The 24,155-nt window shown below is 35.0% G+C and overlaps 6 protein-coding genes across 7 annotated transcripts; 4 read left to right on the top strand and 2 right to left on the bottom strand.

Moving 5' to 3' along the window:
* Positions 1-167: 167 nt before the first annotated feature.
* On the bottom strand, positions 168-3,075 carry LOC104805778 (the record flags this gene model as incomplete). Its single annotated transcript, XM_010530451.1, has 10 exons — positions 168-433; positions 784-855; positions 1,142-1,237; positions 1,361-1,486; positions 1,689-1,746; positions 1,870-1,925; positions 2,004-2,081; positions 2,188-2,292; positions 2,371-2,470; positions 2,864-3,075. Coding segments are annotated over 10 exons (966 nt in total), but the record flags the coding sequence as incomplete, so codon positions are not given.
* Positions 3,076-7,590: 4,515 nt separating this feature from the next.
* LOC104805995 lies at positions 7,591-8,016 on the top strand. Its single transcript, XM_010530713.1, has one exon. The coding sequence runs from the start codon at positions 7,591-7,593 to the stop codon at positions 8,014-8,016; it is 426 nt and encodes a 141-aa protein (XP_010529015.1).
* Positions 8,017-8,725: 709 nt separating this feature from the next.
* On the top strand, positions 8,726-10,257 carry LOC104805777 (GDSL esterase/lipase 6). Its single transcript, XM_010530450.2, has 4 exons — positions 8,726-9,012; positions 9,100-9,245; positions 9,321-9,786; positions 9,861-10,257. The coding sequence occupies exons 1-4, from the start codon at positions 8,766-8,768 to the stop codon at positions 10,136-10,138; spliced, it is 1,137 nt and encodes a 378-aa protein (XP_010528752.1). The 5' UTR covers positions 8,726-8,765; the 3' UTR covers positions 10,139-10,257.
* Positions 10,258-11,278: 1,021 nt separating this feature from the next.
* LOC104805994 lies at positions 11,279-14,524 on the bottom strand. Its single transcript, XM_010530712.2, has 8 exons — positions 14,367-14,524; positions 13,603-13,834; positions 13,348-13,449; positions 13,072-13,241; positions 12,803-12,936; positions 12,357-12,534; positions 11,580-12,150; positions 11,279-11,407 (listed from the first exon to the last, which is right to left on the bottom strand). Exons 1-8 carry the CDS (start codon positions 14,423-14,425, stop codon positions 11,279-11,281), a joined length of 1,575 nt encoding a protein of 524 aa, XP_010529014.1. The 5' UTR covers positions 14,426-14,524.
* Positions 14,525-17,737: 3,213 nt separating this feature from the next.
* On the top strand, positions 17,738-18,513 carry LOC104805776 (dehydrin HIRD11-like). The gene is made up of 2 exons (XM_010530449.1): positions 17,738-18,068; positions 18,361-18,513. The coding sequence occupies exon 1, from the start codon at positions 17,790-17,792 to the stop codon at positions 18,066-18,068; it is 279 nt and encodes a 92-aa protein (XP_010528751.1). The 5' UTR covers positions 17,738-17,789; the 3' UTR covers positions 18,361-18,513.
* Positions 18,514-19,562: 1,049 nt separating this feature from the next.
* Positions 19,563-24,142, top strand: LOC104805775 (5-methyltetrahydropteroyltriglutamate--homocysteine methyltransferase 1-like). Of its 2 annotated transcripts, none has more exons than XM_010530447.2 (12): positions 19,563-19,672; positions 20,495-20,848; positions 20,945-21,032; positions 21,140-21,267; positions 21,359-21,741; positions 21,829-21,992; positions 22,172-22,252; positions 22,429-22,595; positions 22,691-22,796; positions 22,906-23,156; positions 23,256-23,457; positions 23,556-24,142. In XM_010530447.2, the coding sequence occupies exons 2-12, from the start codon at positions 20,499-20,501 to the stop codon at positions 23,922-23,924; spliced, it is 2,289 nt and encodes a 762-aa protein (XP_010528749.1). In that variant the 5' UTR covers positions 19,563-19,672; positions 20,495-20,498; the 3' UTR covers positions 23,925-24,142. The 2 variants fall into 2 exon arrangements, with proteins under 2 accessions (XP_010528749.1, XP_010528750.1); XM_010530448.1 differs by lacking the exon at positions 19,563-19,672 and adding an exon at positions 19,753-19,848.
* The last annotated feature ends 13 nt before the right edge of the window (positions 24,143-24,155 follow it).

The raw sequence follows: 24,155 nt of genomic DNA, 5'->3' as shown, positions 1-24,155 counted from the left end.
TATTAGTTATATATTAGTCGTAATAAAGTTGTAAAAAAATAAAAATAAAATATTTATGACTTTTTCAACGAAAAATGGTATAAAAGTTGAAAAAAAAATTTGTTTTTTCGATGGTATACCAGTGAAATTCGTGCGTGCGAGTGAATCATTTGAGTAAAATGCCCGTATGAACAACTAAACATTTTTTTTCACCATTACTCGATTTAAATTTGGTACCAAAACTACACCGTTTCAATGCAGAAAAATTAAAAGTACATTACACAGACAAAGAATCTTCATTACACAGAATCCACCAAACCCAAAAAGAAGGGAAATCTTCAAAAAAAAAAACCTCCTCTCAACTTCAAGAAAAAGCATCATCCGTTTGGGTTCATCTGTAATAAGAAGCAAGAATGTAGAGCATGAACGCCGAGGAAGCTGTCACCATCAGCTCCTGCAACATTTTCCCCCCATTTTGTTGAATTAGTACCTTCTTACAAACATCTAATCCAAGGCATGACTCGAAAAATTCAGCCATTTTCGCATTTAAGAAAGCTACCGAATCTTCATACCGTCTCAGGATCTACAAGTCTTAGATCAAGCACAAGGCTTTTGCAATCAAGAAATGGCGAGGCAATACTACTACTGTGTTGGATAACGGCGGATTCACCCCCATAACCTAGCCAACTACTGCTGCGAGGCTTAGCTCGGAATATGAACATCCTTAAATCTTTATGGAGATTGATCATGCTGTTCGAGGCTAGCCTATGTGAAGATTTTGAACCATTGACCAAGAAAAATTACCTGGTTATTGTAAAGAAACATGGGTATGTAGCCGCCTATGTACTCAATGAAATTCAAGATCCAGGTATAGGCCTGCAATACATGATCCAGAAGACGGTGAGAAGTAGAACAGGGTTTTTAACAATCGAGCGCATCAAACATTCCTCGAAAGAAAATGGAGGCTACTGAAAAAAAGGGCTGCATTAATATCACAAAAGCACGATGAATGTTAAACGATAGGTGTGAATGTTTTCTGATTGACATTATGCAACATGGAAGGCAACTAAGGTCATTTGAAGAAAAACAAAATGATTAAACAGATAGCGAGCAGATTTCCTTGAATAAAGAGGTTTAAATGATTACAAATGGATCTACATACCAAAGATGCCACAAGAATGCAGCCGAAAACTAATGAAAGAGAGCGAAGAAGCCTTTTTCCCATTCTCAATCCCCGTCCGTCATCTTCACCTTCCTCCTGCAGCCATTGTCAACCAAAATGTTCTTCAGGATCAGAAGGGCCAAAAGAGTGTAAAGAGCTCCTAAAATTTATTGTCTACTGCCATTTATGAGATTAAACACAAGGCTTTGAAAATCTCACAGTATAGGTTGGTGTAGAAGGCGCCTCGTACGATTTCAATTTCTCAAATAACCTGTAAACAAACGCAAAAGCCAAGAACTGCAGCGGTTTGTATTCAACGCTGCGCTTTATAGCAATCCAGGCAGTCTGCAAAAGAGGGAGAATGACTAAGATTGATGAAGATTCAACCACTGGAAATGCTAAACACGTAGAAAAATGCAAAAAAAAAAAATATTGGATTGAAGCACTTCCATTGAAGTCATAAAGGGTAGAGATTTCTTAAAAGTTTATCAAAATTTTCAGGCAGAACAACGTGAACCTCAAACTTCACATATATTTATATACTCACAAACACAGCTGATATTGCTAGGTTGATTTGCATATCAGTTTTGCTAGATTTGGCAAACCTGAAACCATACGGGTAAATCATGATTAGCTATAAAAATAAAACACACTTGCTAATCCGTGAAATGATGGTGGAAGCAGAGAGATGAAACAAATTGAGGTGTATGTACATCTCGAATGCCTACCTCGGTCCCCATGGTACAATCGGCTGCTTATCAGCATATTTAATGTCTTTCGAAACCTGAAACACGTAACCAAGGCTCAGCAGAAATTTCATAGAACCCATAATAGTGTCTGGTTAGAGAAACTCGTAAAATACCTTAAACGAACCGAACGCCACGCCCTTTTTTCGGTTCATTAATTGGGAATACATGAGCTTATCATATGCTTTCTCGAGCTAAGAAAACAGAAAAAAAAAACACAAAGACAAGTGTTAACAAAGTTCAAAGAACACCAAGAATTAATGCTTTCAGAACTCCAAAGAGATAGGCAAGATAACTTACTAGCGCAGCAGTAGCTTCATCGCCTCTCTGCTGAGCATCCTTAAGTTTTCTTGCATAGGTCAGCTTGATTTTGTCAAAACCCTCGATTGGGCTCACACCAAGAACCTGAGAAGAGAGGACGTGGATTCATGCCTTAGGAAGAAAACCCAACGACCCACATGGCAAAAAAGACCTTCCTTCTACCTCATACGGGTTCATATCCCCTTCGGAGCTCGGATTTCCCGCAGCAGAGGAAGCAGCACATAACACAAGCCTACTCTGCACCGCCCTCCTCGGAAGAAATCTGAGAATTCCAACATTGTAACCACAATTACCAAATGGGAAGGAGGTTCAAATGGTCTAAAACCCTTCATGATAGCTACTGACAAGCTATAAGCTCGTCCACTGATTAAGTTCCAGACTTCCAGGGACAGAAATACTCAATTGTGAACTCTTCAGAAAAATTCATGAAAACCCAATTTTACAGTTTACCAAAACAAAGATATGAAACGCAAGTAAACGAGACAAACTCTATGGCCATTAGATTGAAATACTTACAAACGTTCGAACACTGACACAAAGTAAGCAATAATGAAACCCATAGAGATCACGAGTCAAGTGATTTTTCTCGCGCTTTCCTCCATTTTCTCGCCAAACAAAGAAGGCAAGCTTTACAAAAAAAACGCAGAGAAATTACCTGACAAAAGAAGGCGAATTGGGGTTTCGCAGGGAGAGACAGGAGTCCTTGGGAGTAATTAAGGGATTAGGGTTAAGAAACGCATTAGATATTGCGAGGGCCATGATTGAACATATGATGGTTCGCAGAATAACGTTGAAGAAAATGCAAAAGGAGGCCAATTGCTGGGTTTTCGCAGTGTGAGAGGAGGAGGAGACTAGGGCGCACAAAAAAAAAAAAAAAAAAAAAAAGAGTATTTAATGTTATTTTTGCTTTTATCTGATTGCCGCTGTAGCATGGGCTAATGGAACCTTATTTTTTATCGTCCCAAATTTCTATAACAATTTTTAATTTGAAAAAAAATTATATAAAAAATTAAAATTTTCTAAAATCTTATACCAAATATGATAGTGTGTTATAATTTTCTATATATCTATAAAGAAAATTAAGTTCCATCAATTCCAAAGCTGACATAATCTGACACATCATATTTTTTTTATAAATCATAATCTCATACTAAATCATCGTGCCATATTATAAAATAATTAAAAAAATCAAAATTTAAAAAATTAAAATTAAATAAAAAAATTAAGTTCCATCAATTCTAAAGTGGACATGATCTAACACGTCATATTTTTTTTTATAAATCATAATCTCATACCAAATCATCATACCATATTATAAAATAATTTAAAATTTTAAAATTTAAAAATCAAAATTAAATAATATAAATTCAAAATAAAAAAAATTCAAAATTTAAAATAAAAAATAAAAAAATTGATATATATATATATATATGCATATATATATACAAACATATATATATTCATATCGACATATATATACACAATTATATACATATACATATATACATATATACACAATTATATACATATACATATATACGCATATATATACATACATCTATATATATATATATATACATATATATTTACATGCATATATACAAAATAAGAATTTATTCAAAACAAGGAACTGAAGTTACAAATATCTGGACAATCAGTATAAAATTATTCAAAATAAGAATTTAATAATAAAATTAAAGGCAAAAAATCAGATAACTAAAAATTACTCAAACCATTTTTTTAATAATTATTGTTATATATCATTAGAAATAGTTTTTTTTAAAAGGTAACAGGTAGTCATATGTAGGTTTTCTAAAATTGCTAATTTTGGAAAAGAGCAAACTTCAAAGTTAACTGGAATGATTAATATTTAGATATATAGTTAGGAACTCGATTCATATTTCATATAATATCAAAAGAAAAATAATATCTTTTGTTTATGATATCCAGATTTTATAATTATAATCATAGATAGTATTCTACAAATATCAAAATAATTTTCAGATATATAGTTAGAAATTCAATCATATATATATAAATAACATCTTTTTTATGACATCTAGATTTTTTATTATAATTATAGATAGTATTCTACAAATATCAAAATTATTTTCAGATATATATATATATATATATATATATATTTGGCTAATTTTTTTAAAATGGGTTAATTGGGTTTTGGTCCATTAAATACATTATATATTTAAACCTTGAATGGTTGGAGTTTTTAGAGTTTTTAAAATCCAAAAACTAAAAAAAATACATTCAAATTTTCACAAAATTACTATTCCTAAAAATTTGGAAAGCTATTTTAGTGGAAAAATCAAAGAAAAATCAAAAGCTATTTTTTTTAGGTGTTGAATGGGAAGAGGTTTTCAGAGTTTTTGGATTTTAAAAACTGAAAAAACTGACAAATTCAAGTTTTTTAAAATTTGGTTTTTCTAAAAATCCGAAAATCTACTTTTTACAAAAAATCAGCTAAAAATCAAAAGCCATAATTTTTTAGATTTAGAAACTTATAAAATCCAAAAGCCAAAAACCAAAAACCAAAAGTCAAAAACCAAAAACTAAAGCCAACAACCCAAAATAAAAACTACTACCATTCAAAGTTTTAGTTTTCAAATATTATAGAATCCAAAAGCCAAAAATCAAAAACTAAAAACCAAAATCCAAAAACTAAAACTAAAAACCCAAAATAAAACTCATCTCCATTGAAAGCCTCAGTTAAAATTAAACTCATTTTATACCTAATTAAAATTATTATATTTAGATATATAAAAATTAACATATATAGATATTTATATATATATATATATATGAATTAAATCGATATATTCGGTATCATATTCGAATCAAATCGTACCGAAAAATTCGGTTTTGTTTCTGAATCGAATCATATCGAAAAATTCGAATCTTTTAAAAAAAAATTCGATACTGCTCCGAATCGAATCATACCAAAAAACTCGGTGTCGTTTCCGAATCGAATCGTGTCGGAAAATACGAAAACTTGATACCGCTCAAATTGAATCATACCGAAACTCAGTGTCGTTTCTGAATCGAATTGTACGGAAAATTTTGAATCGTATAAAAAAATTCGATACCATTCTGAATCGAATTGTACCGAAAAATTCGTATCATACTGGAAAACTCGACACCATTTCCGAATCGAATCGTATTGAAAAATTTGGTGTCGTTTTCGAACTGAACTTTTCAAAAAATCTAAAAGACAATATTTCTAAAACATCAATCGAATTTAAAAAAAAAAAATCGAAAAAATCTAATTTTTTTAAATAATGTATTTTTTTATAAACTATTGAATATAATATAATAACGGATTTTGCATATATTTTTATTGAATGGAATAAACGAATTGAATATTAAAATGATAATTCCTAGGTTATATGAGTATATATATTAATAGTTATGGAAAATGGTATAAACCGATACTAAAATTAATACACAGCGATATGACGGAGAGTGTTAGTGTCGGCGACGACGCTTTGAGCGTGTTTCGTCAATCAGAGCCCAGCTTAGTGATCGTCGGCGACCGCAAAGTAGTTCTTATTCTTTTTCGTGTTCCGATTCTAAAATCTCTGTTCATTCGCAAGCGAAGACCAACAGATTTAGTCTGCAATCTGTAAATACTAGTGTGTTTTTTTTTGGTAAAAAAAATGCTGATGGTGTCCACAAACGTGGATAATGGCGACAAGAGTGATGTTGCCGACACGTCAGTCGATGTTAATCTTGTAATGAATCGTGAGGGAACTGGGATTGCCCCCGAGCCTATTACAACACAATTTGCAAATCCTGAACTCTCACGAACAAAACCCTAAAACCCAAAACCCAGACTCTGAAAGAGTATTTTTGTCCGCATCGAGCACAGAAATTCAGAATTCGACGCAATTCAGCACACCATCGACTCCACAAAACAAATAAATAATCGGAATTAGAATCTAATCATTTGAAGAGAACTCGCCACTGACGTAGAGTTTCGTCTTCGCCCTCGGACATGCAGATGAAGAAGAAGGGGAATCCAGAGGGGGACATCCCGAAACCATAGACCCACCAACACCGCCGTTGCGGGTGCCGCGACGGCGGCGGAGACAAAAAATCACGGTGCAGAAACCGGTTCCTGCATCGATTTGTTCCAAACCCTAAATTCTAATTTTTTATTAAAAAAATCCAGTTACATCATATAAAATTGATTCTCAAACCGATTCAATTGAACCGAATCGATGAAGTGTTTGCTGATGTGGAATCGACCTTCCTATTTTTTATTACGTGGCAAGACACGTCATCACACTATGCCATGTTGGCATCGAAAATCCCCCGTGTGGGAAATTGCAATGTAATTTATCATTTTGTGTAGATAATTGGGAAAATTTGAAATCAAATATGGGTTATTACCAAATTAAAAATCTGTATATTGATTGTACGCATTTATATCATTTTACCTAATAGTTATACATAAGTATAATAGTTTGTGAATATGTAAATAGATTTATATGGTTTACACGGGTTTAATGGATCAATCCAATCCAATTCATTATTATTAATGGATCGATCCGATCCAATCCGGTTATCCTTCGAATCCAAATGGATTGGACCCAGATGGGTTGGGCCAACATCACTAATAAAATATAACTAAATCGGTTTTATGTTATGTGGTATATATATGTGTGTGTGTCATAATTTGGCAAAATTTTTAATGCTACGTCGGATTTTGGAACAGAAAACTAACGCCGTGTTTTTATAGGAATTAATTAGTAAGCAATTTTAAATTGAGGAATTTATATAGCAAATTTTTACTTGGGAATCTGTAGCACATTTCTAAGAATTTGGAATTTTTTGTGGAATTTTTCCCAAAACAAATCTTTATTTATGATATCCAAGTTTTTTTTTACTATAATAGATAATATTGTGCAAATACATACGTATATATATATATATAGGAAAGTTTTAGAATTGGGAGATTTATATAGCAATTTTTGAATTGGGAATCTTATGCAGCACATTTTTAAAGAATTTTTGTATAATTTTCTTAAAAATATTTTTATTTATGATATCCAGATTCTTTATTATAATTATAGATAGTATTGTACAAATATATATATATATATATATATATATATATATAACAAATTTTTAGAATCGGGGGTTTATATAGCAAATTTTTATTAGGAATCTTTTGTAGCAGATTTTTAAGAATTTGAGAATTTTTTTAGAATTTTCCCTAAAAAATATCAACATGTCTAAAAGTGTTCTTTCTCTTTCTGTAAAAATAAAAAAAAATAGTGAAAAGATCACATTCTCAAATATGTATAAATTAGGTCAGGTACTTTAGAACACAAACACCACAAGCAAAAAAGAAAAGGAGAAAACATGTCCCCCAAGTGTGCATTTCTCATCGCGCTCGTATGTTTGACGGCAGTGACGGATGCCGAAGTGCAAAACCACATGGTGTGGTTCAGAAACAGTTTGTCGTCGGGCAGGATCCTGAAGCTAGACTGCAGCACCGGAAAGGCCGTGAACCAGGAGGTGTCTCCCGGCCTGTTCTACCGGTTCGAGGTGGACGACCATCCCCTTGGGACGACCAAAATCGGGTGCGCCTTGAGACAGGGACCAAAGTTCGAGCATCACCAAGGCTTCTATGGGTACTGGTCCAGCTTCAAGAGGTCGATGTTTAAATCACCGACGATCTATGCGTGGGATATCAGAGAGGATGGCATCTACTTCGCTAGAGATAGAGACGACAATGAGGCTAATTGGGGCAACAAGGCTTGGGAGTTCAAGTATGCATGGCTCTGAAATTTTCATGCAAACATAAAATGCTATGTTCTTTTCATATAAATGTTCATCTATAATAAAAATAATCTACGTGACGAACTATATTATTTTTTAAAATAATAAAACAACTTTAAATTTTATGGAGAATCATTTTATAAATGGTAAAACCTACAAAAATTTATAAACCTATAAAATGGTGTAAAATAAATTTGTAAACTTTTTTTTTAATAAATTTATTCTCAAACTTGCAAAATATATTATTATAATTTTCAAAGTTGAAATATATTATTATAATTCCTAAACTGATTTTAGAATCAATATCGTCGAGATTTTTTTAGAAACAATTAATAAATTTTTGAATTATAATGACATATTTTGGAAGTTTGAGAATAAATTTGCCGAGTGAAAGGATAGTAATTTGTTTTTCATTTTTATGGGATTTACTAAAATAAAGAAAATACAAATGAAATTAAAAAAAAAAAACTTCCCCAAGGAGAGGAGGAGGAGGATGTAAATAAAGCATTGATGTTATAAAAAGTTGAACCAAAAAAGAAAAAAAGCAAGCAGCAAGTTGAAGCTTTAACGAAACTAAAGAGAAAACACGTCATCAAGACACATAGCAAAATGCTCGTGCCTTCTGTTTCGATACTCTCTATCATGACTTCGCCTTCACACCCGAATGCACACACACACATATGTACATGTATATATATGCGTGATCGTCGTTGCTTGTAAGCAACATTCATTTCTCTGCATCTACGTAACGTACGATGACGGCCGGGAGATTGATCATCCTCTTGGCGTGGTTTCTAGTGGCATTGCCACGGGCTCTGACGGATTCCGACAACGCTCCGTCTCCTTCGATATTCATATTCGGAGACTCCATCTTCGACGCAGGAAACAATCATTTCAACAAGAACTGCACCGCTCAGGCCGATTTCCCTCCCTACGGTTCCTCTTTCTTCCACCGGCCCACCGGAAGATTCACCAATGGAAGAACCGTCCCCGATTTCATCTGTAACGATTCATTTTTCTTCTTTTTTTATTCAAGAAGAGAAATGTAAAAAAAACTGTTGATATCGTAACGTTTTCTTGACGTCGCAGCGCAATACATGGGAGTTCCGCTGCAGAAGTCGTTCCTCGAGGTGCAACTCGAACTCATGAACGGAACTTCTAAACGGTTTCCCTCCAATGGCGTCAACTTCGCCAGCGCGGGAAGCGGTGTATTGCAAGATACCAACAAAGATTGGGTAAGTTTGTGTATATATAACTCTTTCGAATCTCGTCGTATATTTACACACACACACATGCATATACACGTGCAGGGCGTGATACCGATCCAAACCCAGCTTCAGCAATTCCAAACGCTCGTGGATCAAAACCAAGTCGAAAAATCACTCATCCAAGAATCCCTCTTCTTCTTCGAGTCCGGTTCCAACGACATATACGACTACTTCCTCCCGTTCGATACTCCTGCTCTCTCGCCCGACGCGTATGTGGACGCGATGTTAGTCCAAGCAACCAAAGCGATCGATCAAATCTGCCAATTGGGTGGGCGTAGGATCGCGGTGTTTTCGCTAGGGCCGGTGGGTTGTGTGCCGGCAAGAGCATTGCTCCCTGGTGCACCGATCGATAAATGTTTCGGTAAGATGAATTATATGGTGAAGAAGTACAACAAGGGACTTGAAGACATGGTGAAGAACTTAACTACAAGGTACAAAGGAGTCACCGCTGTGTTTGGAGCTGTCTATGGTATTACTCAGAGGTTGCGTACATTCCCTGCCCGTTATGGTGAGTCCTTTCATCATCATCATCATCATCACCATCATCATCACCATCATTTTGTAACCATATGATGAATGCAGGGTTGGTGGATGTGACGAACGCATGTTGTGGGGATGGGGCGTTAGGAGGAATGATACAATGTGGAAGAGAAGGTTACAAGGAATGCAAGAACCCTAATGAGTATCTGTTTTGGGATTATTTCCATCCGACAGAACACACGTACGGTCTCATCGCAGGAGCCTTGTGGGCAGGCAACAACGCCGACGTTAGACCACTTAACCTTAGCGCCCTTGCGTCCAGAGCTCCCACACATACACAACGTCGTCATCCGATAACAAAGAAAGGAAGAAAAGAATGACGTACTCTTTAGTGCGCTATGTTTGAATATTATGATTTTTCCTTTTCTTGATTCGATAAAGAAATAAAAAAAAATGTTGTCTGAATGAAATCGGTTTTATCTGAATATTATTATCTTGACATGTTTTGGAGTTATTAACAGATATTATACGGGATATTTCTAGAAGATCTTTTCTTTTCATCTGTTTTGGAATTTTAACATATATTGTACAAAATTTTAAAATGTTTATACGACTACTTCCTCCCCTTCGATACTCCCGCTCTCTCGCCCGACGCGTATGTGGATGCAATGTTAGCCCAAGCAACGAAAGCGATCGATCAAATCTGCCAATTGGGTGGGCGTAGGACCGCAGTGTTTTCGCTCGGGCCGGTGGGCAAAGTTTTGGAATTGAGGGATTTATTAGCAAATTTTTAATTGAGAATTTTTCATATTTTTTTTTATAATATCTATATTTTTATTGTAACCATAGATGGTATAATAAGAATAAAGAAAAGTTTTAGAATTATGAGATTTATTAGCAAATTTTTAATTGGAAATTTTTTATAGCACATTCTTTAAAATTCGGAAAGTTTCGTAAATTTTTTCATAAAAATTATTTAGTTTTAGAATTATCAGATTTATTAGCAAATTTTTAAATGAGAATTATTTCAATGGCACATTTTAAAAAATTTGGGAATTTTTATAGAGTTTTTCATAACAATGTTTTTTTTATTATATCTAGATTTTTATTATAACCATACATAGTATTGTACAAATATATATATATAGAGAGAGAGAGAAAGAGATATAGAGAGTAAAGTTTTAGAATTGGAGAATTCATGTAGCAATTTTTAATTGGAAATCTTCTGTAACACATCTTTAAGAATTTGAATTTGTTTTCATATAAATGATTTGTTTTTTTATGATATCCAGATTTTTTTATTATAATCATAGATAGTATTATACGAATATATATTATATCATAGAAAAGTTTTATAATTGTAAGATTTATTAACAAATTTTTAATTGGGAATTTTCTATAGCACTTTTTTAAAATTTGGGAATTTTTGTATAATTTTTCATAAATATAATTTTAATGATATTGTAAATATATATATATATAGTAAAGATTTATAATTAAAGAATTTCTGTAGAAAATTTTTAATTAAAAATGTTTAGCACATCTTTAAGAATTGTCATGGTTAGAACGACTATTGTATGATAAGGCCTTTCCCAGTACAGCATTTTCTGGAACCGTGACAATATATCTCGGAGTGGTCTCAACAACTCCTGCAAGAGAAACGACACAATATCATTTGATGAGTTCAAGTTCGTACCAACAATATATAGTTTGAGCATCGAGAAAGAAACTCCGTAAAAATCATAAGAGGGGATCAACTTTTGACATTGAAAACATGACCTATGGTAAGGGAAACTCCGTAAAGCCATGAACTTTTTTTACCATGAGAACCGTTACACTTTCGCTAATTCCTTCTTCTTCCAATTTTACCGTTGTCGCCTTTGCCCTATCGATGGCTCTGGCCTCTTCCCTCGATTGATTCACCGCGCTTTCAAGTGACGAATGGACATCTTCTCTGTCGATCACACTATCCTTCTCTTGGATCTTAACCTTTGCCCCCTCACTTAGTCGAATATTAAGTTGTGCCAAGTTCATATTCCTCAATATCGAGCTCGCGGTACACGGGTTCTTGGTGCTTATCACCTTCAGACTTTCTGCAAGTTCTTCAAGTACAAAGTCTCCCTTGGGAACTTCCTCGAACAAACTGAATATCAAAAACTTGGCAGGATCTGGAGGAGAAATCCTCAGCATTTCCCGAGCAGCATGAAGTCGTATGATTGCCAAGATCGTTCTTGAGTGGATTTCCCATGCCAGTAAAGGAGCTTCAAATTTAAATTTCCTCAAGAACCGATGCATTAACATTATTTCCTTTTTTCCCTCCACGAGAACAAGCCAGTGATCTCGTCTCGTCGAGCTTATTATCTCTGGGAATTCTATCACGATTCCTTCCTCACTAAAAATCATATAAAACAAGGAATATATATTAGAAAACACTCATCTTTTTCTTATTCCAACAAGATCGACTTCTAGCTAAACATTTTACACACAAAGAAAAAGGAAAAGAGATATTTAAAGTATTTTAAACAATTAAAAACAGAAACCTGTTTATTGTTCTTCTGTCAATACAATAAAAATTATTTTTAAGCATGAGATTCTTACAGTTCAGGAGTTTCATAAATTATGGCCTTGTCGAAAAGAGGAGCGCCCCATGGACCGGTGGAGACAGGTTTAACGGAGCTCTCGGTATCCTTTGAAAGGTCTATTTTGAGAGCATCTTCATAATTTATAATCCCGGCTGCTTCGAAGTAAAGAGCATAGTTTGTCAAAGTAAGCTTACCTACAAAAACCAAGTCATTCGATGAGAAAGATATCGAAATATCACTCACTCGGAATCCATCAATGGATTACTCAGCGAACCCGTTTTTTTAAGAGCAACCAAGTTGGCAATAACCAAGCTGAATCAAGAATTTGCAAAAGCAACTAAGTTCAAGTTTTATTTTATTTTGTTGAATAGAAATGTGAATTGATGCCAATTAATGCAAGCTTAATCTCTATGGTTTTCATTCGCCTAGACAAGGCAAGGACTAAAAACATAACAAAAAAACCTGGCCAACTAGTTTCTTTGATGTGGCGAACCACTCTCTGTGAAGCCATCGTCCCTTCCACGTGCAATATAAATTCATCGTCCGCTAGTTCAACCCCTTTCGGTATAGCTTGTTTTTGAAGATGCCTCATGCACCTAGAAAATAAACAAAATGTTTCAAACAATAAGGGAAACCAGTTAAATGTGTCGTGAGACGTAGTATACGGTAAATCACGCAAGATCCTAAGCCTAAATGTGGCATCTTTAAAAGGGTTATATGGGAAAAATTACTTGTCTATTTCTTTGAGGAACATATCATAAGCAGGGAAATATAGGCGGTGGCCCGTAGGAGCAGTTAAAGTCTCGAATGTGAATCTTCCATTGATGATATCCCCAGGGAGCGGAATGAGGGATCCCAAAAACACAAATGCATCTTCTCCTACACTCGGTTCATGATCAGCCTAGACGAAAAATGTGAAAACAGTACCAAAATTTAATCCAAGTTCGGTTGTAAATAGAAAAAGCAAAGACAAATTCATGGGTACGTTTATCAAAGTCGAAACATACGAGAAGGGGCATGATGTCCGAGTAAAAGAGAGAGACGTCGTCTTGTTCCGGTGACAATGTTGCATGAATCCTCTGATCTTCACTCCCCTTCCCTACCGCTTCCTTCAGATACAAGTAAGCGGATTTGTAATAAACCGAAGTCATTAGACTTCTAACAGGCTTTCACATTCCTTCGAACTAGAATTCAAAATCAAATTCTGTTCCGGAAATTTAATACAATATATCTCAATATTATAAAAAAAAAGAAGCAATTACCGAATGAGACTCGTCGTCTTCCGAGCCGGGTTTCTCCCACGAAAGCATTATATCGAACGTGAGACGGCTAAACGATCCATCATTTATTCTTTCTTGGATGTTTTCACACATATGATTCATGGCCTTTGACCCGCAAAATTCGACAAACTTCTTCGAGTACGTCCCGCTCATTCCGGGATTCCATGCCCTTTCAAATTCTCCAGCCAATTTATCCACTGACGTCTTGAGTTCTCTGTATTTCCAAGTTCATATATATAGATTAAAAATTTTCTATAAACTTCCTATCCAATCAAACATTACACGTCTACCAGATAACCGGTACAGAACCGGAGAGGGTATCAAGCATTTTGATTTTCACACACAATGCATATCATGCTAGAAATTCGATATGATCAACGTCCATGACAGTACAATCTGAACAATGTAAACCGGTATAAACCCGGAAATTGAAATGATTTCTTTATAACTCACGTCAATGCTAGAATTCTATGTGATATACGCTCTCATGGTAGTAAACCAATGGAATCAAACCGGTTCAATAACCGGAAGAGGGTTGCGAATGTTGCTCTCCAGAGGGAAAATGACGAAATCGAAAAGGCAATGATCCAACGTTCAATCATCTAATTCATGGATAATTTATCTCAGCGAACAAAAACGCATCAAATTTGTATCACAAAACGAATATATGTATATATATGTGCGTGTGCAAGTGTGTGTGTGTAGAGAGAGAGAGAGAGAGAGAGAGAGATGGAGAGGCAGAGTACAGTGCACATCTCCGGACGACGTCGTTTGCAATGGAGGACAAGTGCTTCCTCTTCATCATCCTTACAGTCGTCGTCTTCTTCTTGGGATCTGAATAGAGCTTTTCCTTTGCCTTCGTTTCGTTGTTTCTACCGTTTCTTTTTTTGCCGCTCGAGCCTGTTTCGGCGTCGAGTTGTTGACGAATTCACGAGAAGGTGGCGATATGACGTGGCCAAATTAAGAGGATGCCACGTGGAAATTTCATGCAAAACATTCAAACGACGTCGTTTCGATTTATTTGAACTTTTTGAATTTTGAATTTTGAATTTTGAATTTTCTCGAATTTTAATCGACTACCTCTTGTTCTGGGTACTCTCTCTCTGAACCTCAAAAATATAGAAAGTGTCAAAAAGATCCCTGAATTTCTTCATAATCAAAGATTTGTTCAAAATTTTCTCCGGCCACGGCGAGTGATTCGGACTTGCCTTCCATGGTTCGTCTCAACGGCCGATTCACACGTAATTAATAAGGGTATTAATGTAATTAATAGTATTAGGTTAATATTACTTTTAATTACATATTAATAGTAATTAGGTTGATGATCGCTTAATTACCCACAAATTTGAATTTTTTTTTATCATAGATTTTGTTTGGGCCCTCCAAATAGCGGGAAAAGCGATAATTTGTTCCGTATTTTATTTGGATTTGTGAATTCTGTAATCTTAGAAAAACCGATCGATTTTTCGTGTTTATATATCAGAAACAAATATATATATATATACATTATAAAAAAACAAATATATATATATATAAAGAAGATTGAAATTATTAAGTTGAAGTTATACAACGAATACCTATGATCGTGATCGTATCCAATACCTATAATCATTTATATGATCATTAATAGGGAGAGAAACGAGAGACTTCTCTGATTTTGTTTCCGGAAAAAAAATGAAATTTCGGTAACTTAGTAATATGTGCACGTAAATGATGGATGATAATCCACCGATTATGGGTTAATTATTTATGTTCTCGATGGAGATCATTATATTTTTGTTATTTCTATTTTTAAAACAATCTTTATTTGTTTTTACTATTTTTATAATTATCTGAATTTAGTTTGATTGTTGTAAAATTACATATGATGAGTTTCTTCTCGATAAATTGAATTGGAGTAATAGAATTAGATATTATTTGAATTATTCTGGTTTGGAAAACTGGATTAAAATATTTACTGTATTAGTAAAGTTTTCACCGACAAATATTAATCTATTTAAAAAAAATGTTGCAGATGGTCAGTTGCATGAATAGAGGCATTTAATGTGAGTGCATGAATCATTGGAGCCCTCCCACGGCTTCTCTCATGTAACGTGGTCGACCATATAATAATAATAATAATAATAATAATAATAATAATAATAATAATAATAATAATAATTAATAATAATAATAATAATAATAATAATAATAATAATATTCACATGCATGAATTTGCCTTATCCGAATTTATTCTATTTCCTTTATCCTAAAAACTGAACTTTATACTTTCAACGTTTTATAAAGAAAATTCCATATTACGTTATGTTTTTGTTTTTTTTTTGTGTATATATATGTCTTCTGAATTTGCCAAGTTATTTGTGGAATTTTTTTTTATTGTTGTCTACTTTTATGGGAATATTTAATTTAATTTGGAAATCCGACACCAACTACTCATCGTCGTGGTGACGATGATGTTTAGTTTTCATTATGACTTAAAAAATATTTAATACATTTTGTCCGCTTGAATTTAAATATAATAATTAATTATTTCTTACTCAAATTGTTTTAACTTATTATTAGAATATTTTGTTATCCAGTAATTACATTACAATTAAAATTATCTGATATTTCTAAATCAGTGATAGAAACGATTTTTCTAAATAATTTTTAAAATAGTCATGTTGGTAAACGATAAATACAAAATTTCGAATTTATACGATGCACTATGGGCAATACAAACTTTTAATAAAAAAAAAGTCTGCATATTGTGATCTACTTCCATGAATTGGTATAATCAACTCTAAACAAATTATAACTACAGATTAATATATTTTAATTTTTAAACAACGGCTTACAAAAAAGGGATCACGTAAATTCGATAAATAGATAAAAAAAAATGAGATATTAATTATTTGATACACGACAAAATGAAGTGGCCGACATCCAAAGTCTTATCTAGATCAACTCTTTCGTTTTGGAATATATGACATCTTTCCACCTAAATATGGTATGTATGATTTTTATTTTAAATATAATTTTCCAAATTATTTGATTAATTAAATTTTTAAAAAAATAAACTAATTAATTTTAACTAGATGAATATTAAAATAACATAAACATTTATGTTATGAGTAATTTTAAATAAAACTAAATATAACTAGAATGTAATACTTATTATATTGATACAATCTTTCAAAAATCTAAATGAAATGAAATTCAAAATATCTAATCATGTTAATATCTAACATGGTTTGTGGATATATTAGATCTTTGATTTAATTACGTGTAATATTATATGTGCAACTTTTCCCGTATTCACGGTCAATGCTAAAACTTTGTATAAATAATTAATGTTTTAGCTTTGGTCGGCAATGTTTACACCTCATTGCCGACACGTAGTTTGACAAATGGGGCAATGGGCATCCATCTCGCGTGAACCGATATATCCTCTTCTTTTTTTTTTTTAAAGAAAATTTTAAAAATAGTTACGATTGCTATAAAAATTACATTCATTTCATATTTATATTAATTTATTTTATTCGAGTTTTAATTGATTTTTTTTTTTAAATTCGGATTTGATTAAATAAATAACTGTCATTTATTTCGGTATCGGGTTAATTTAGTTTTAAAAAAGATATATCTAACCTTTTACAATTAAATTCGAAAAATACGATTATATGCTATTCATTATAATCATATCTGTATCCAAATATGATATCTAATATCAATTAATAAAGAATCAATCTCTCTTAATTTTTGAAAATTTTAAGATAATTTATAGTTATTGACAAACAATAATCCATATTAACATTACGCTTCCAATGAAATAAGAATAGATGGCACAAATACGTTGCTCAAACCCGCTTATATAATCGAAATACGACCGATAATTACAAACCATTAAACTCCAGTGATTTAAAAAACAAACAAATACGAGACTTGAGTAACTTCTACGCGGAAAAAAGTTACCAAACTAATATGGAAAACTAAATAAATTCCGAAAAATTTAAAGCCACATAAATTGAAAATATCAACGAATACACAATAAACTAATATTAAAAAAAAATGAGTTATTGGACGTCATTTTCGGTCATTATCTTCCATCAGGGCCTATAAATGGATAGCCAAGATCCATAGCATTTGCAAACCAAAACCAAACACATCAAAGGGAGAGATAGAGAGAGAAAATGGCAGGAATTATCCACAAAATCGAGGAGAAACTTGGCATGGGAGGAAACAAGGATGGTGAGCACAAGGGTCAGAGTCACGACGAACACAAGAAGCCCGATGAGCACAAGAAGACCGATGAACACAAAGAAGGGATAGTGGACAAGATCAAGGACAAGATCCACGGAGAAGGTCACAGCCAAGACGGCCATGGCGAGGAGAAGAAGAAGAAGAAGAAGGAGAAGAAGCACCACGAGGATGGTCACCACAGCAGCAGCAGCGACAGTGACAGCGATTAGGTTTTACCCGTCTCTATATATTATTTTTTTTTTTAAATCCAAATATAAATTTAGAAGAAAAAAAAACCCGTGAAAAAATGTCTAAATTGTGAGAAAACAAAAAAAAAATGTTTGTCTTTGGAAGTTTTGGGGCTACAACCTTCTTTCACTCTGAATTTTGAATCTTTTTTTGGCTCAAATTTCAATATTTTAACACATACATTTTACAATAATCCGTATATATACGTACATGCATAAAAACCTTGCTATAATTTAGGATGATCCTGACTCATTTTTTCTCCATATTTTGCAGGTAATGGAGAAGGATGAAGTAAAAATAAAACAGACCTCCTGCTTCTTCTGAGTGTCTGCTTTAATTTCCTACAATGTTGCTTCTGCTGTCTTCCATGTATCTTGTCTTTATGCTATTGTAATGAAAATAAGGTTAACTTTATATCTTTTTAGACATTGACTCTACCACTAAAAAAAACAAAAAAGAAAATATATGTTATTGGAATTAGCTTAAAGACAAATTATCATGCAAATGCACATAACCATGGCAATTCATTCCTAATTCTAGTTTATTTTCTCCGGTTCTTTATGAGGTATAATTGGGTTAAGTATTAGATGAATTTGTAATTATAAAAAAATCAAAAGATATCTTGAATATTTAAACTCCTCCATACCTTTCAGATGTGTCAATCTATTTCAGTTTTAAAACGATCTTGGACAGACCAGATATTGAATTGGTTTATTAATAATAAAAAAATTTTGGTTTATAAATATAACTATTTGATGTTTCAATATGTCTACATCAATTTAATTATACTAAAAGAAAATCGAAATACTTTAACATGGATATATATAGTGAATCTTCCCAATACATGGATGTTGTTGTTGTTGTTGTTGTGAGATATTTTAGTGTAAATATCATAATCATAAGCTAATCTAAAAGTAAAAAAAAAAACATCATATAATTTTTTTTTTCATAAGTTAGTTTTTTAGATAACTAATTGGAAAGAGCCCGACTCCTTGTAAACACACATTTTTTCAATGAATGGACACAACTCTTTATATTGATGTTTATGCGAGGGATCGTGAGTATAATGGAGAGAATATTTCTTTCATTTTTTTTATATTGTTGAATTAAATTTTGTTATGATGGTTATTAAAAGAGTAAATCTAAATTATTGTGATTTTACTTATCTAAGAAATATATTTTAATACTCTCATTTATTTAAAAGCGATGAATTAAAAAAGTAATCACGTCTTGAAATGGTATCTAAATACCTATGATTTCTAGGGTTTTGCGCATATGTTGAGGGTTTTATCTTTCATTATTGGTAATGGTCCAGGCGATAAAGTGAAGATTAGAGTAAGTGAAATAAATTTTGTGAACTAATTTTCAATTATGATATTTATTGAGAAGTAATTGCTCTATAATTCTATTCATATATTAAATTTCAAATTTTCAATCACAATATATATAGCCGTTGAGAAGCCTTTCCCATAGCAAATTGACAAGAAGCTAAATATAGGAGGGAGATGGCGATCCTTCAGTTTCCTTCGTACTCCGCCATTTTCTCTTCTTCCACTTCCCCTGTTCTCTCTCTCTCTCGTTGAAGGTAATGGCGATCCTTCAATTTCTCTCTCTCTCTCTCTCTCGCTTCCTCTTATTACTTGTGTTCTTTGGTTCGCTTAGTCCCCCACTTGTTTCCTTTTCTCCACGATCAATCTCGTTTCTTTAGATCGTTTTCTCGAGCTTTTCCTTGTTGTTTTCTCATTTTGACCTACCTGCTTGGTAATGTTCTTCGTTAGGTTCTTGGTGGTTTTCTCTCCGTTAGATCGTAGAATTTAATCTGATCCATTGTAATTCTTTCTTCCATGCTCTCTCTGTATTGTTTACACCTCGATTTGAAGTGAGGTGTTCATCTTAGCTTCTGTATCTTTCTTTGTTTGCTTCCTCTGCCCTCAATTGCTTGTCTGACTTGTTTCTTGGTGGTTTTCTCTCCGTTAGATCGTAGAATTTAATCTGATCCATTGTAATTCTTTCTTCCATGCTCTCTCTGTATTGTTTACACCTCGATTTGAAGTGAGGTGTTCATCTTAGCTTCTGTATCTTTCTTTGTTTGCTTCCTCTGCCCTCAATTGCTTGTCTGACTTGTTTGGTTATTGTCAAATTACTGCCCGATTTGTCAAGATTCGCAATCTAGGGTTCTTTTGAATCTAAATTCAATCTGACCATCTGTTGTCACGTGTTCCAGATCTGGGTCCTCAACAACAACACTTTGACGTTCTTTGTGCAGAATCAACTTTTCTTCAAACCATAAATTAGGAGAACTTAAAACCCTTTTCATCGGACGATCGCACGACAAAAATTGAATTTCTTGATTCTGTAGGAATAAGAAACTAGTTTTTTTTTTCTGATTCGATTACGTTTTGTGCAGAAAAATGGCATCCCACATTGTCGGATACCCACGCATGGGTCCCAAGAGGGAGCTCAAGTTTGCCTTGGAGTCATTCTGGGACGGAAAGAGCAGCGCCGAGGATTTGCAGAAGGCTGCTGCTGAACTCAGGTCCTCCATCTGGAAGCAGATGGCTGACGCCGACATCAAGTACATCCCCAGCAACACGTTTTCTTACTACGACCAGGTGCTCGACACAACCGCCATGCTCGGTGCCGTCCCTCCGAGGTATGGATGGAACGGTGGCGAGATCGGGTTTGATGTTTACTTCTCAATGGCCAGAGGAAATGCCTCTGTCCCTGCTATGGAAATGACCAAGTGGTTCGACACTAACTAGTGAGTGCTGACGATACCTATGTATGTGGTCTTTTCTTTGTTGATGATTATGACTTGTTTTGGTTGGTAAGTACTTGATTTGATGTGTTGTCACAGCCATTACATTGTTCCCGAGTTGGGTCCGGAGGTAAAATTCTCGTATGCATCTCACAAGGCTGTGACCGAGTACAAGGAAGCTAAGGCGGTATGTTACTTTCCACGTACACAGCAATTAGATAAGTAGTGATGAATCGTTTATGTATAAGGATCTGTGGAAGTGAAATTTAACCTGTGTTTCGTGACCTGAAACAGCTTGGAGTAGATACTGTTCCGGTTCTTGTTGGTCCTGTCTCATACTTGTTGCTTTCGAAACCTGCTAAGGGTGTTGAGAAGTCATTTTCTCTTCTCTCCCTTCTCAACAAAATCCTTCCCATATACCAGTATGACACTAGACTTATCTGTGTTAAAGTTTTGAATTTTAATTCTTGTTTGATTTATTTTAACATGCGATAACGAGGTATGATTCTTCAGGGAAGTCATCTCGGAGCTCAAGGGAGCTGGTGCTACTTGGATCCAATTTGATGAGCCACAACTTGTTATGGATCTTGATTCTACCAAGCTCAAAGCTTTCACTGATGCATATGCTGAGCTTGAGTCAACACTCTCGGGCTTGAATGTCCTTATCGAGACCTACTTTGCCGATATCCCTGCTGAAACTTACAAGATCCTTACTTCATTAAAGGGTGTGACTGCTTATGGTTTCGATTTGGTCCGTGGAACCAACACACTTGATTTGGTCAAGTCTGGTTTCCCGAAGGACAAGTATCTGTTCGCAGGTGTGGTCGACGGAAGGAACATTTGGGCCAATGACCTTGCATCCTCTCTTAAAACCTTGCAGGAGCTTGTAGGGAAAGGTGCTTCGATATTTATCCATGCTATGTTGTTTTTCATGCTAGAATCGGTCGATCCTGAACTGACCTATTTGACTGTTACCTTTGCAGACAAGCTTGTTGTCTCTACCTCATGCTCTCTTCTCCACACAGCTGTTGACCTTATCAACGAGACAAAGCTGGATGACGAAATCAAGTCCTGGCTTGCATTTGCTGCCCAGAAAGTTGTTGAGGTTAACGCTTTGGCTAAGGCTTTGGCTGGCCATAAGGATGAGGTATTCCTCATTGGGAGAAATTTACGTCTTGCCTTTTTGGAGAAATCAGCTTCCTTTTTTACATTAATGTCGCCTTAGTAATAAGCTCTCGCCTTGCATTCTGGCATTCCCTTCTAGGCTTAGGATTTGTTGGGTTGATACATTTACACTGATTAGCTTCTGTAAATCCTGTTTTTTAGGCCTTCTTCTCTGATAATGCCATGGCTCAGGCTTCAAGGAAATCCTCTCCAAGGGTTACCAACGAGGCTGTTCAAAAGGCTGTAAGTGTTTGTGTGACTTGGAAACTATCCGGTCAAGTGGTGGAATATCTCTTATGGTCGATTGCTGATTCTCGACCATGCTCTTTGTTTTTGTCAGGCTGCTGCTTTGAAGGGCTCTGACCACCGCCGTTCGACAAATGTCAGTGCTATGACTTGTATATCCGAAATAGAGATAGGCTGCTGCTTTGAAGGGCTCTGACCACCGCCGTTCGACAAATGTCAGTGCTAGGCTTGATGCTCAGCAGAAGAAACTGAACCTCCCGATCCTCCCGACGACAACCATTGGGTCTTTCCCTCAGACCGTTGAACTCAGGAGAGTCCGACGTGAATACAAGGCTAAAAAGTGAGTTCTTGTTTTCAAGAACTGTCTTGTTTCGCCTATTCCCGAAAACCGTTACATAATGCCTTTGTCTATGTTGTTTTGGTTTCTTCCCCTAGGATCTCTGAGGAGGATTACATCAAGGCCATTAAGGAGGAGATCAAGAAGGTTGTCGACCTTCAAGAAGACTTGGACATTGACGTTCTTGTCCATGGAGAACCAGAGGTGACCCTTCTTGTTTCCATAAACATCAGAAAGAAAACTAGTTCCGGTCTATTGGTTCGTGATCTAGGTCCATGAATTTTGCTATAATGTGTTGGGTTTGATTCTGCAGAGAAATGATATGGTTGAGTACTTTGGAGAACAACTCTCTGGTTTTGCTTTCACTGTCAATGGTTGGGTGCAATCTTACGGATCTCGGTGCGTGAAGCCACCGGTCATCTACGGTGACGTGAGCCGTCCCAAGCCAATGACGGTCTTCTGGTCCTCCACCGCTCAGAGCATGACTTCTCGTCCAATGAAAGGAATGCTTACAGGTCCTGTCACTATCCTCAACTGGTCCTTTGTCAGAAACGATCAACCAAGGTACTACAAAACAGTCACTTTGGTCTGTCAAATATAACAAACTTGCTTGGATTGGACGGATCTTTTAATGTGAATTCTCCCTTTTTTGGTGATGTTAAGGCACGAAACCTGCTACCAGATCGCCTTGGCCATCAAGGATGAAGTGGAGGATCTCGAGAAGGCCGGGATCAACGTGATTCAGATCGACGAAGCCGCTCTTAGAGAAGGGCTGCCGCTCAGGAAATCCGAGCAAGCCTTCTACTTAGACTGGGCTGTCCATTCCTTCAGGATCACCAACGTCGGTGTCCAGGACACGACCCAGGTTCGTGTTTCTTCCCCTTCCCAATATCGGTTTTTGCTCCATCGATATCAATCTTCTCTTCTGAATCCGACCCATCTGCAAAATCCAAACATCAACAGATACACACACACATGTGCTACTCCAACTTCAACGACATCATCCAGTCCATCATAGACATGGACACTGACGTTATCACCATCGAGAACTCACGCTCAGACGAGAAACTCCTGTCTGTGTTCCGAGAGGGCGTGAAGTACGGGGCGGGTATTGGTCCAGGAGTGTACGATATCCACTCTCCGAGGATACCCTCGACGGAGGAAATGGCGGAGAGGATCAACAAAATGCTGGCGGTGTTGGAGAAGAACATACTGTGGGTGAATCCTGATTGTGGTCTCAAGACACGCAAGTACAATGAAGTGAAGCCTGCACTCAAGAACATGGTCGAGGCAACTAAGCTTATCCGCTCTCAGCTTGCTTCTGCCAAGTGAGATTCACATAAACACCATTGAATCTTCTTCTTCTTATTGCTATCATTATAATAACTCGTGATTTTTTTCTCTCATGATGATGAGATGAGATGAGATTGTTACGTGCTCTGTTTCAAGGCGATTTCATTTTTGTAATAACTTGACGTAATTTTTGGAGATGTATTTATGATATGTCGGACGACGTCGTTTCAATCAATTGGAAAAAATTAGCAAAATCATTTTCCCATCTCC

The sequence above is a fragment of the Tarenaya hassleriana genome, unplaced genomic scaffold (genome assembly GCF_000463585.1).
Source record: "Tarenaya hassleriana unplaced genomic scaffold, ASM46358v1 Cleome11, whole genome shotgun sequence".
NCBI classification, from domain to species: domain Eukaryota; kingdom Viridiplantae; phylum Streptophyta; class Magnoliopsida; order Brassicales; family Cleomaceae; genus Tarenaya; species Tarenaya hassleriana.
This window is presented reverse-complemented; position numbering and strand designations above follow the sequence as displayed.